The sequence below is a fragment of the Drosophila takahashii genome, chromosome 3R (assembly GCF_030179915.1).
Source record: "Drosophila takahashii strain IR98-3 E-12201 chromosome 3R, DtakHiC1v2, whole genome shotgun sequence".
Lineage (NCBI taxonomy): Eukaryota > Metazoa > Arthropoda > Insecta > Diptera > Drosophilidae > Drosophila > Drosophila takahashii.
The window spans coordinates 25,611,280-25,623,323 of record NC_091681.1 but is presented as its reverse complement, the minus strand read 5'-3'; the positions used below and the strand labels follow the sequence as shown (position 1 = coordinate 25,623,323).

Below are 12,044 nucleotides of genomic sequence, written 5' to 3'. Positions count from 1 at the left end.
AAGTAAACTGTATATTGTATGAATAATTTGAAGAAATGGAGATTCTAACATAAAATTGTTTATAAATAATTGATAGGTGAAGTATGAAAAGTGTTTAAAAGTTCTATTCAACATCCGTTTGTAATTATTTATTAACTCATTAAATAGGAATTTTTCAAGTGACGCACTTGTTTGTAGGTAAGTCAACAGAACTTGAATTTTAAGTTTATTAGAAAATTTAGGTTGTATGAATTTTGACCTACCAATTTTCATTAGTGATACTAAGTAAGCAACTTTCCATATCTTTGGACAGTGTACAAATGTATCTACATTGTGAATTCCGAGTTTACAAGGGCACTAATGAAGTTTTTTATAAACAGATATTTTCTGTATTGGTTTTCAGAATGTCAACGAACGTTGATATCAACAACCCTTTGTTGTTTCTGTTGCATGGCCGGTGCGTAAATTGATACCGCACACAATGACGAGCCTGCTAATTTCTTGAGTAAACTTTCTGGTCTTGTTTGTACAAATCGGTTTCTCAGCAATGAACGAGCTGATTCAGCTTTCCAGCCACTCGAAATGTGTCTCATAAATTCCTTAAGTGCGGCATATTAATCTGCTACTGCACGCAATTCTTTGCATTCAGACCGTGGCTACAAGAAGTTTGGCTGCACTTGGAAAAAATCAAATACAAAATTTATTTGTGAAAAAAAGTATTTTTGTGAGTACCAGATAAAATACAATTTTTTAAGAAACAAAATAAAATTAGACATTTAGGTTTTTGAAATGTTTTAATAAGGAATTGTAAATAATCTACACGAAAATTAACATTATCTTTTTTTTTAACAACTAATGAATACATTTTTTTGCAAAAGCACCAGCCTTTAATTTTTTCATCCTAATATGCTTTCTTTTAAAGAAAATCGGCGTATCATAATCGTTATTTAAATTTAATCTATTTTTTGAAAAGTGTAAAAGAGTATTGCATTTGAATTCTTACGCTCTCGGTAAATAATTTTTTCTGGGCCACTCGGCGTATCATATCGTTATTTAAATTCAATCAATTTTTTGAAAGGTGTAAAAGCGTATTGCGTTTGAATTCTTATGCTCTTGGTAAGTAATTTTTTCTGGGCCACTGTTTACTTGTTAATGCATTTGCTTGATTTGCTCATAAGCTTAAGTGATTTCAGAACAACAAAATCAAAGTATCATAAATTCGTTATTCATTCATAATATGTCCAAGGTTCAAGGTTAAAAAATGTTTTTATTTTATTTTGTATTGTTTTTAAGCCAATTATTGCGCGCCATTTGAATGCTTTATGTTGGCAATGATCTGCCAAACGGTTCGAGTCCCTGCTAAATGTCGCTTGCATTTTGAAATCTCTAACCTGCGGTCACACTACATCCGTGAGATACGAATCTTCGATGGCGTAAAGTACCGAAAAAGATATATTCTCTCTCGAAAAATCGAACCGAGCGGACGTATCGCGCGTGCCGCGTAGATACAATACACAGCCCATAGATACAATTTCCCCTGGCTCGGAGGTGGTGTGTATTGCAGCAGAAGCGAAGGTCTCTCTGCGTGCGAGAGCGTCTCGAGTCCGTGAAAATTCAATAAAACAAAGAGCCAAGTGAAAATCGGTTCGCAAAACGCCAATTGTCTGGCGATACGAGAGGAAAATCAGAGAAATCAAAAACTGCCAGTAGGTAAAACTGTGTGTACAGCTTGAAAAACCGTTATGTGTGTGTTGTTGTGCGCGTGTGTGTGATTCTTCCGACGCGATGCGCTTTAATTAATATCAATAAGAAGTGCAAAAAAATACAACTTTGTCTGCTGGAAAAGTATCTAAACCCAATTATTCGCCGAAGAGCATTCGTTTTAATTCGATTGACACAGGCGAGCGAAAGAGAGGGAGAGGGGAGCTTAAGGAGAGAGAGAGCCCCAACACCAGTGCAGAAGCGAAAATATAACGGTGGTGGTGGAGCAGCCAGCGGCAGCAACAACAAAAACATGCAAATGTAGCGCCGCTCTGCGCTCTTCGCCGCTTTGCTTTTGCGCAGAGAACCCACCAATTCGCCGCAGCTGTGTGTGTTTGGAAACACCTTGCTCCAATATTTTAACACCCCCCCTCGGAAATACCCGATTTTGCACGACCATCGCTGTTTCAGTCTCAGTTTCGGTTCGCTTCGTGCGCTTTCTGCTGCCCTGCAGCGGAAAATTCAACGAAAAATCACTGGGCAACTTGCAGAAACCAAAGCTCCCCAAAAAGTAAAAAATAAAGAACGGAAGAAAGAAGGGAAAAGAAACCCGAAAACGGGCAACGATTCTTGCATTTTCCAATGCTGGTTGGCTGCGTTTTGCACGCGATTTCCTCTGTTGCTGCATTTTCATCCAAATCCAAATCGAAACCCAAGACAACAAGAAGAACGAGTAAAACCAGGAGAACGGCAAGAAGAAGAGCGCCCAGCGCAAGCGGAGGAAGAAGAAGCAGCAGCAGCAGCAGCTCCAACATTGTCGCCGCGACGTCAGCGTCGCTGCAGCGCCGCAGCTTCATCAGCTAGCCATGAACTACAACTACAGCAACAACAACTACATCTGCAGCAGCATCAGCCCCAACAACAGCAGCAACTACAACAACAACGAAGGCAGAGAACAGGTTTGTACACATAAAAAATTTGCTTACTTCTTAGATCCGTCGCTTTTCCAACTGGACCAGTGCACTCAAAAAAAGTGATTAGTATTTGTTTTAGATTAATTCAATATATTTGTAGGAAGAAATCTTGGGAAACCTATATCAATTTGTTTGTGCAAGGTTTTTCAAAATGACTAAAAATCACCGATTTTATATATTATTCTTATTTGAGTTGGTTATCAAATTGATATAATTCATGATATTAAAAGGTAAACTGTTGTTTAAAGGAATGATTTCAACCGTTTTTGCATTAATTTCATAATTAAATTAATAATTAAGTTCCATCAAAAGACGAAATTTAAACTGTCCTATAAAATTTAAAAACCTCTTAAATATTTTTTCTTTTTACATAAAAAGATCTTAAAGTGAAATGATTAATAATACCGTATATTGCAAAAGATGTTGTCGGTTCTTAAAAGATATTTATAATTAAAAATTGAAGATATATTTCAAAAGTCGTGTTTTAGGGAAACTCTTTATCCTGGGCATAACCAATTTCCAACACAATTTTATTGCATTATCTTATCTTTGCCCGTAATCTTGGCGTTTTTTCTCTCTGCATCGACTCGCCGTCGTTGCTCTCCACTCGTTCGCTTATTCATAACTTTTTTGGTTATAGATTTTTGTCACCCCAACCCCTAAAACTGGCGACCCAACCTCTTCCCTCTCCCCGCTCTCCCTGCTCACTCCGCTCAGCTCACCCCCCGCGTAGCGCCATCATCCTTCAGTTGCTCACATGCTCGACTGTTTCAGTTTTTCAATTATTAATGGTGGCCATTAGTGCGCGCGCCGTTCGACCCAACCGCCCCGCCCCCTTTCGGCTGGCCGCCCCTTTTGCGGGTGTCGTGTAGACGCTTTTTTTCCTTATCGGACAAATTGTGTTTGTCTGAAAAGTTCAATGAGGTGCGCACTGCAATTGCACTATAGTACTGTGCACAAAACCCCCTCCATTTCCTTTTCCTTTTTTCCTGACCAGCCGTCATATTTATGCTATCGACACATAGATAAAAATCATGTTGGTGCCGATGTATATGCATGGCTTTTCCAGATACCGTAGAGCAGATACCAGATACAAGATACAACAGCCCGCAGCACGGCGGAAATGTATTGCATTAGGGGAATTACTCCGGGACGGAGTTGTTGATTAATTCACCTCGAGGTGCGTGTGGGTTTCGGATGTGTGCTGCGTTGGGTTGTTTGCTTTTGCCCGATGTGAAAATTCTCTATTTATATTTATTGCTTAGTTCGTTGCTCTGTGGCGACGAGACGATAAGAAATGCCTCTTACTCATTGGAGTGAATAAGGATTTACGTATTTCCCAGGAAGCGTCGTTGTGCAAAAGTTGACAAACGCACGATAAGTTGTGAAAGGTAGCTGCCGGGTTTGCGACGGGGCAGATGTGTCACATAAACAGGGGTATGGATAAAGATAAAAGTGTCATAAATACACTCAGACTTACTACTGACTTGTGCGGACATTCTGCCCCAATTAACTTGGGTGGGGCTTGGACAATTTCAAATTGATTGTTGAGAAAAAATGTCACGAGCAAGATGAATCTTGTGCTAATAGATTAGATTTCGTGGAAACTGAATAATCATCTTTTAGAGTAAATAAAAGTAGAGGAACTGGGCAAAAATTAAATGAGACTGTACGGATCTTAAAGTTATATATGAACATATTTAATCAAGAAATATGATTGTATTAGGGTTACAAATATCTGTTTAAGATTAGATTTTAGATTAGATTAGATTTTCTATCCAATCTATTGTTTAAATATTTCGATAGAGTTTCAAGTTTTATCTTTAGACTCCAGGCAGGGAAACTCGACTATTATTTCCAGTAAAAGAAAGCTATTAGATACAGAAATAAAAATTATCAAGATAAAAAGTTCTTTGTTCTATAATTGATGGCATTCTTGGCACAAACCTTACTTTAATATACTAATACTGAGTGTTTTATTTCCCTATGGAATAATTATTTTAGCCTTCCGCCTTATCGATCAATTTGTGTTCTGCTTAATTGTTCAGCCCCCGTAATGGAAGCCCAAGAGGGGTGAGGAATGCCTGCGTTATTATCCCATCTAAGTCGCACTTAACTCCCCCAACCGCCCACCCTTAGCTCCCGGGACACATGTGTCCATAATAGACCGTGGCATGAGCCAAGGCCATCATTTACCCGGGGCCAGACCACCTGAAAAACCAATAAAGTCATTTCACACACATTAACCTAACCGAAAAAGCGAGAGCATCACGCAACCTCGAAGGGTACAGAGTCCATTTGATAATTGCAAGGAGGTGTTCTTTTTTTTTGGACCATGCGCATCTTCCAGACTCGAAATCCACCCCATTCCCAACCCATTGCCATTTCAGCAAACACATGCGAAACGCTGCTCGGTCACATATGTTGCCCAAAGTGATTATTTTCACTAAAAATAAACGAAATTAATGATTGATGAAGTGAGACAAGGGAGCGAACGCATCGCATTCGCCTTCGCCCCTCCAGAAAACTTTGAACGGCCGTCAACACCAGCAGCAGCCAACCCCAGTCGCAATTTTCCAATTTCAATTTGAGTTCCGAGTCGGATTCGGATACGGAATCGGGCATCCTAGAACCGGATTCCAATGAAAATAAAAACAAAGAACATGGCCAAACGTAATGAGAAATAAGCCGTCACATAAAAGAAAAGTGTCTTTTAATTGAAACCAGGTGAAGGAGATGGCCTGGACGGGCTTGGACGGGTTGGGCAATGGCAATCGCAATCGCAATCGGAAACAGAATCGGAGCGGACCGTGTGCCTTGGAGTTTCTTTGTGCCCATGCCGCCTGTCGCAACCAGACGGAAATCATAAAAATGTTGCATAAAAATATTTTTTATGTGAGCTGCTTCTGCTGCTGCTGCTGCGGCGTCTGCGTCTTTTGGCCTGGTGAAAATAATAATAAAATGGGAATAAAATAAAGCAAGTAGAGGCGGAACGGAACGAAACGGACCAGGCCGGGTGCCGTGCCACACATTTCGTTTATATTTACTTGACAAGTTTTTGCACTGCGTCGAGACGTCTCCGTCTTTCTGTCTTTGTGTCTGTGCCAGAGATACACTCGAAAAATCCAATTCGAATCAGGAGCATGTACTCCTTCAAGTAGTAGTTCAAGTTGAGAATAAGAAATTTAAATATTTAATATAGCTGCCAAACCCATTTTGGACCAAATTAAGTGGTATAAATTTAAATATTTACAAACTTATAGAAGAATACTATGTTTCTGTATATCTCAGTAAATCCGAAATCTAAAATTTTACTTTTAAACCTTCACATTTGAATATTTGGCTGAGAAAGCTGGTAACTTTTACGTCCCTGTTCGGGCGCCATATATTGAGAACATTGAATAAGAAGAGCTTGTATGAACTATAGTCAAACTTCTAAATGACCTCTACAAAAACTCGAGTTATGGAGTCCTGGAGTTATAGAATGGATTTGTATGACCATTTTCAACCTAGAGACTTTGAGTTAACGAAGTTAGGGAACTTTAACTGTGTTCTTACTCTGAATTCCATATGGTAAGAACCATCCATTTCGTATGCCTCGTTTCTCGCAGTGTTGTGCTTCTGTCTTTTGGTTGGGAACAGTGTCTTGGGTTCGCCGTTTGCCATTTTTGGCGGTGCTATGCAGCGGCGCTCCACGTCATCAACAACATCATCAGTATGGTTTGGGTTTGGGGGCCGGGGCCGTGTGGCCTGTTTTATAGTCCAAACGTGATAGCGAAATGTGCCCGTCTTTTGGTGCTCCTCCTCCTCGTGCTCCTCTCCGTGCTCCTCCCGCCACCGGGAGCACCCTCCTGCTGTGCATTTTCGTGCAGTTCAAGACTGGAGCTGTGGGTCTTGGCAGTTTCCTTGGGTGTTTTGGGTGGGGCAGCTCGCCTCGGAAAAATAAATTAATGGAAAACATGCAAACATAAATTCTCTTTAGCTGTCAGGTGTTTCACATTTTAAACGTAAATTATAAATAAGCAAAGTAAAATTATAATTCCGCCTAAATGTTTTATTTGCCACAGTCTGCTGTCATTTCATTCCATTCCCTTATATTCCGCCTCCGTCCTTTTCCTTTTTGGACATATTTTTCTTCTTGTGGCACATTTCTTTTGTGGCATTTTCATTTGCCGTCTGTCTGGGTGTGTGAGTGAGTGTGTTTTGGGGAGAATTAATTTTATTCAAATTAATGATGAAGCTTATAATTGGCCTCGTTTTTTTGGTCTCCGGTCTCTTCATTTTTAAATAAAGACACTCCACTGTGTGGATGGCGATGGCAACATAGTCATCTCCTCCGGCAGCAGCAGCATCACTCCACCTCCTCCTCCTCCACCGTTTTCCTCGTCATCGTCATCGTTTCATATCCAGCATCAGCATCTCGGGAGGAAAGGAAAGCTCTGGCTTTTTAAGAGCATTTTACATGACTTGGGCTTCATTTTCCATTCGATGCGCCGCCGCCTCCACTTTGATTATGACGTGAAGTTGGCCAAGTGCAAATACTTTGCTGGTACTTTTTAATTAACTTAATTAGCATAGATGATGGGCTAAGAGTAGCGCTTACACAACATCAAAATTGCATTATGCCTCACAAGCTGGTCCGCTGGTTTTTCCCACCCCTCTCGCGCCCCCACACATTTTGATTTAGATTCTTTCGAGCATGCTGAATTTCTAAGGAGAACCTTCATGACATAATAAATGACACATGGCCTGGCGACTCTTGACTGGTGGCTGGGGAAAAGCTTTTCATAGCTCCCACCTTGCCCAGAAATTTCACTCCCCAGTTACATTCATGTAATAAGGAAGCTATGTGAACTCTTATAATCGATTTTGAAAGGTGAGTAGGTAAAAGGATACGGCTTAGCAGGGAACATGCTGAATAATTATAAATAATAAAAAGGAACGTATGTCATGGTAATTCTATTCAGTCTTTAAGAATCTAATCTTAAAGTAGAAAATGAAAAATTAGTTCTGAAGGCATTCTTTTGGGAGCAATTAACATTAATTTAACTAAGAAATTCCTGAAATAGAAACTTTCACACCCAATGAAACTGATGGATTGACATTCGTCAATTGTAATTTATCAAAAGAGTTGTGGGACGACCACACGAAACCTGATTCCAATTCAATATAAAATTTTGGAGCCATAAAAGTGACCAATTAGTTTTCCATCAATTGGAAACGAAATATTTATGTTGCTTGAGAAGCATGCATGCGATATGGAAATTAAGAGTTCCGCTGCTCCACGCACATGCCAAGAATCCGAAAATCTCTCAAGTGGTTTTTATTTTAGTAGAGTCTTTTTTTTCCAACGCGCTGGAGGCGCTAAATGCAGGAAAAGATTATAACGGAGGAAATGCTGGCGATGGCAATGCGTCGGGGGCGATGCAGACATATTCTTGGGGGACTTGGTGCCCCAACACACTCGCACACTCATAAATCGATGCGTATAAATTGTGTGCCTAATTTTTTTATAGCGCGTGATTTTTGATTTACGCATCGTTGGAAGTTTTATTTCGATTGGAGTGTCGCTCGGTTTCCCAGAGCCCATATTTATTTTTATTGCTTTTTAATGCGCCGTCGAGGAAGTTTTATTTATATGTATACGAGCAACTGTTTTTGGTGCGTGTTCGGAAGGCCGAACAATGAATCTTGTGGGATTATTTGTATACGGGGTGAAGCTTTATTTTAAAATTCAAATTCACAGCCACCTTATATCATATTTACTTGGCTCAGCCAGCCAGCGTGTTTGTGCTTTATAATAATAAAATATTCCACTCTTGTCTTTCTGTGTCCCCACAGGACAAGGAGCAACCAATGCAGGCGGCACTAAGGACGGCGAGCTCCAGCTCCACCAGCTCTACAACCACATCCACATCCAAGACGAGAGCAGGAACAACGTCGTTAATCTATTTACCGCCTTTCTGCTATCCATGTAAGCATGTGCCTGCGGCCGGCACCAGTCGGAGTAGGAGTCGAAGCCAAAGCCAGACTTTGAGCCATGGCAGCGGGAGTTGCCGGGGCAGCTGCTGTTGTCCGCCCGGCTGGGAACATAAAAATTATGATAAACATGCTTCAGCGGCGACGTTGACACCAGCAGCAGCAGTAGAAGGAGCAGCAGCAACCGCAACCCCGACAACAACAGGACCTGCAGGGGCAACAATGTCCTCCTCGTGGTCTGTGAAATTCCTGGGGCATGGCAGCACCGATCTCCGGCAGACGTCGCAATTAGTTATGCCCACTATCGCTGGCGGGGAAGACGGCGGCGTCTTGGAATGTGGCAAGCGATGCTGGCGACGTGAGCGAATCCGGCGCGAAGGACCAAGTCATGCGTCTGCGGCGTCATCGCTGGCCCAGGTAAATCCAATCAGCACTAGCCCAGCAACAATAGATGATGGAGCATCGGGAGAAGGAAAAGGAGTAGGAGTTGGAGCAACAGCAACAGCAACAGCAACCGCGCACAATTCGCAAACAACGACAACGACAGCAAGGGGCACAACTGGTGCAGCATTGCCGCATGATGAAGAGAATGATGAATGTAGGTGCTTTAACTATAACGGTGATATTAGTCTGGATCGGCGGGGCGAGGCCGCGGAACTTTCCGGCATTACGTGGCTGATGTTCTTGTGGCAGCATCTGCTGCCGGGCAACGGAAACAACAGCATCTACACCCCAACCCACACCCACACCCCAACCCACGAATCCTCCAGCTTACCAGCGGGGACGACAACGAAAACAGCCAGCAGGAGCAGGAGCTGCGCCATGACGTCGACAAAAAGTTGGCTGGGACCGCTGCTAATGCTGCTTTTGGCCACGTCCGTCAGCGGCTGGGGCGGTCGACAAGATGGTGAGTAGAGTAGCCCCCCGCCGATAAGTAGCGCTATGATAAGAATTTATAATTTCACTTTGGCGCGCCAAGAAAATGGCCCCAGCAACTTGGGGACCCCAGGACCCCAACCCCAACCCCATCCCCATTTTCATTTAATTTTTGTGGCATAATTTGTACTCGCAACACAGCGTCAGCTGGCGAAGGCGGCTCATCCCTGCCACACTCCCACCCTCCCACTCAAAACGGCACCCCCTCTTTTGGTCATGCTCAATTGAATCCATAAGTAGTTTGTGACCGCAGATCTGCGTTCGTATAATGCGTTTCAACTGTTTCTCCATGAGCGAATTTACCCAAAAAAAAAACAGAAAACAGAAAAACAATGAAAACAACAAGCGGAGAAGCAGCAACAGCCGCTCCGGCAACAGCAACATGCAATGGCAAATTGTACGGAAATTGCCCGAAACAAACAGCCAGCAACCGCCGACCACCGACCGACCGCTGACCATAATTCACTCAAGTTAGACAAAAGCATTTTGGGTTGCCCCGCCCCTAATTCTCCACCTCCGCCTCCTCCGCCGGCAACACAGCTGTCCCTCTGCCAAGCGAAAGTCCAAAATCCAGACCCAAGCCCGAAACGCAAATGAGTCTCGCAGGCAAAAGCAAAAGCGTCATGCTCTTTGAGTTCGGCTATGTGCTCGAATAAGTGTTTGTCTGTTCTGTTCGGTTCGCTCGTTCGAAGGGTGCGTATTGCCAGTCAATAGGGGTGGTCCAGTAATATACCCCTACTCCAGTACCCCTACTCTACCCCAAACCCAAGCGCCTAACGAACGAGCTCTTAGCTCTTCCCTCTTCAAATTGCGCACACCCATAAGTGTGGGCAACATAATTGGGTTAAGGAGTTGTTAGCGCGTTGAAGTTGTCATTATAGATCATCATAGATAAGATAAGTGTACGTTGCTGGCGATAGGAAATTGCTTGTCATAACAGGAACCACAAATGACGGAGTAGTGCATAATTAATATCGTGTTAAATATTCTCGCTGTCAATCTCAATTGAATACTGGAAAAAAAATAATGACAAAGTGAGACAATCATTTTGAGAATTACAAATTACAATCGGAATTATTACGTTAAATATGTATGTAGAACTCGGTAGCAGCAGTATTTTCTATTAAAACTTTCACTAGGATTCAATTTAATGAAATTTAAATATTTGGTTAGGTGTTTAAATTTAAATTAATATGTAAATATATCGAACTACAATAGGAGTTATTATTTTTGATAGAATGCAGAAGAAACAAAAGTATCTTTTGTAGATTCGATTTTGGTCCTTCAAATTCTATTCTATGTTCATTATAATTCAATATTATTTAAATAGACTAAGAAATTCGAATCAAATCGAGTTATATATGAAACATAATTCAAGTGAATGGGTATTTTTGGATGACGCTTTTCCACGTTCCCATGTCTTGTTTAGCATATGTATATGTCGGAAAAGTCGCCTTGGCTACCTCCCCCTCACAGCTGCCAAAGCTTCCCGAGATTTATTTTGATTAATGCACCTGATTACTGTCAGTTTATAGGGATCCAGATCCATTGTGAGGAGCAACTCTTTGAGCATATTTATTTTATTTTGTTTTCCCCTTCATTTCGCTTTGTTGTCGCCTAAGCTTCTTCATTTTCCCCATCTGTGTTTTTTTTTCCCATTCCGTGTGTTTCTTTCTGAGCCACTCTAATCCAAACGAAAAACACACCGAAAATATATCTGAAAAGCCCCGTGCCCGCTTTTTCGCGTCCGTCATTTCATTTCAACTGTCTATACGCATTTGTACGCTTGTCTGTCTGCCTGTCAGCCAGTCAGTCGGTCGTGGTCTATGTCGTATATTTGCTTTTAGCTTGTATTTACTTAAGCTTGTCCTGCAGCATATTTTTCAGGGTTCCGGGGGTACGAGGGGTTTCAGGGGTAGCGAATTAAGGACGAAGGGCATCGTGCCATGATTGTGTTGCGGCAGCAACAATTCCATACTCGCTGCGGCACTCAGGCAAAAGTATTGAATCATGTTGGAAAATTATTCACGGTACTTGAAATTGGCGAAACAATTATTCGTCGGCGGGGGGTGGTTTTTGGTTTTGGGTTTTTTCGGCTCTGGGTTTTGGGTTCGCTCCCGGTTCCGGAGTGCGGATTCCGGGAGTCGCAGGAGTCGCAGGACTTTCGTTTCGTTTGGGGCGGTGGCTGCCCGGCAAAGTGTGCTACACTTTTCACACAACAGGCAGCCCGCTGTGCGTATGGGCCGCATTATGACAGCCAAGCGAATGCGGCCCGTAAAAAGCACAAGTCATTGGACAGCACACATATATAGCCAAAGCTATAGCTACAGCCGTAGCTATATATATGTTCGACTATAGTCGGAGGTCTGAGCTGCGGCTCAGTTGGGGCTCAGAGTTCAGAGCGCTGCGCTGATCCTGCGCATGAGTACCTTTTGTTTGCCGCAAATGTAAAAACAAAAAGCAGAAAAAAATGGA

General features: G+C 42.2%; 1 protein-coding gene across 3 annotated transcripts in view; it reads left to right on the top strand.

Moving 5' to 3' along the window:
• The first annotated feature begins 1,375 nt into the window (after positions 1-1,375).
• The window catches only part of aus (argus), a 32,958-nt gene continuing 22,289 nt past the window's right edge, over positions 1,376-12,044 (top strand). Inside the window, exons 1-2 of one of the 3 annotated variants that reach the window (XM_070217691.1) lie at positions 1,376-2,639; positions 8,496-9,540. In XM_070217691.1, coding sequence (XP_070073792.1) covers positions 2,547-2,639; positions 8,496-9,540 — 1,138 coding nt within the window. In that variant the 5' untranslated portion in view covers positions 1,376-2,546. The remainder of the gene's footprint in view (positions 2,640-8,495; positions 9,541-12,044) is intronic. The other 2 variants (XM_017148188.3, XM_070217690.1) reach the window with 2 other exon arrangements.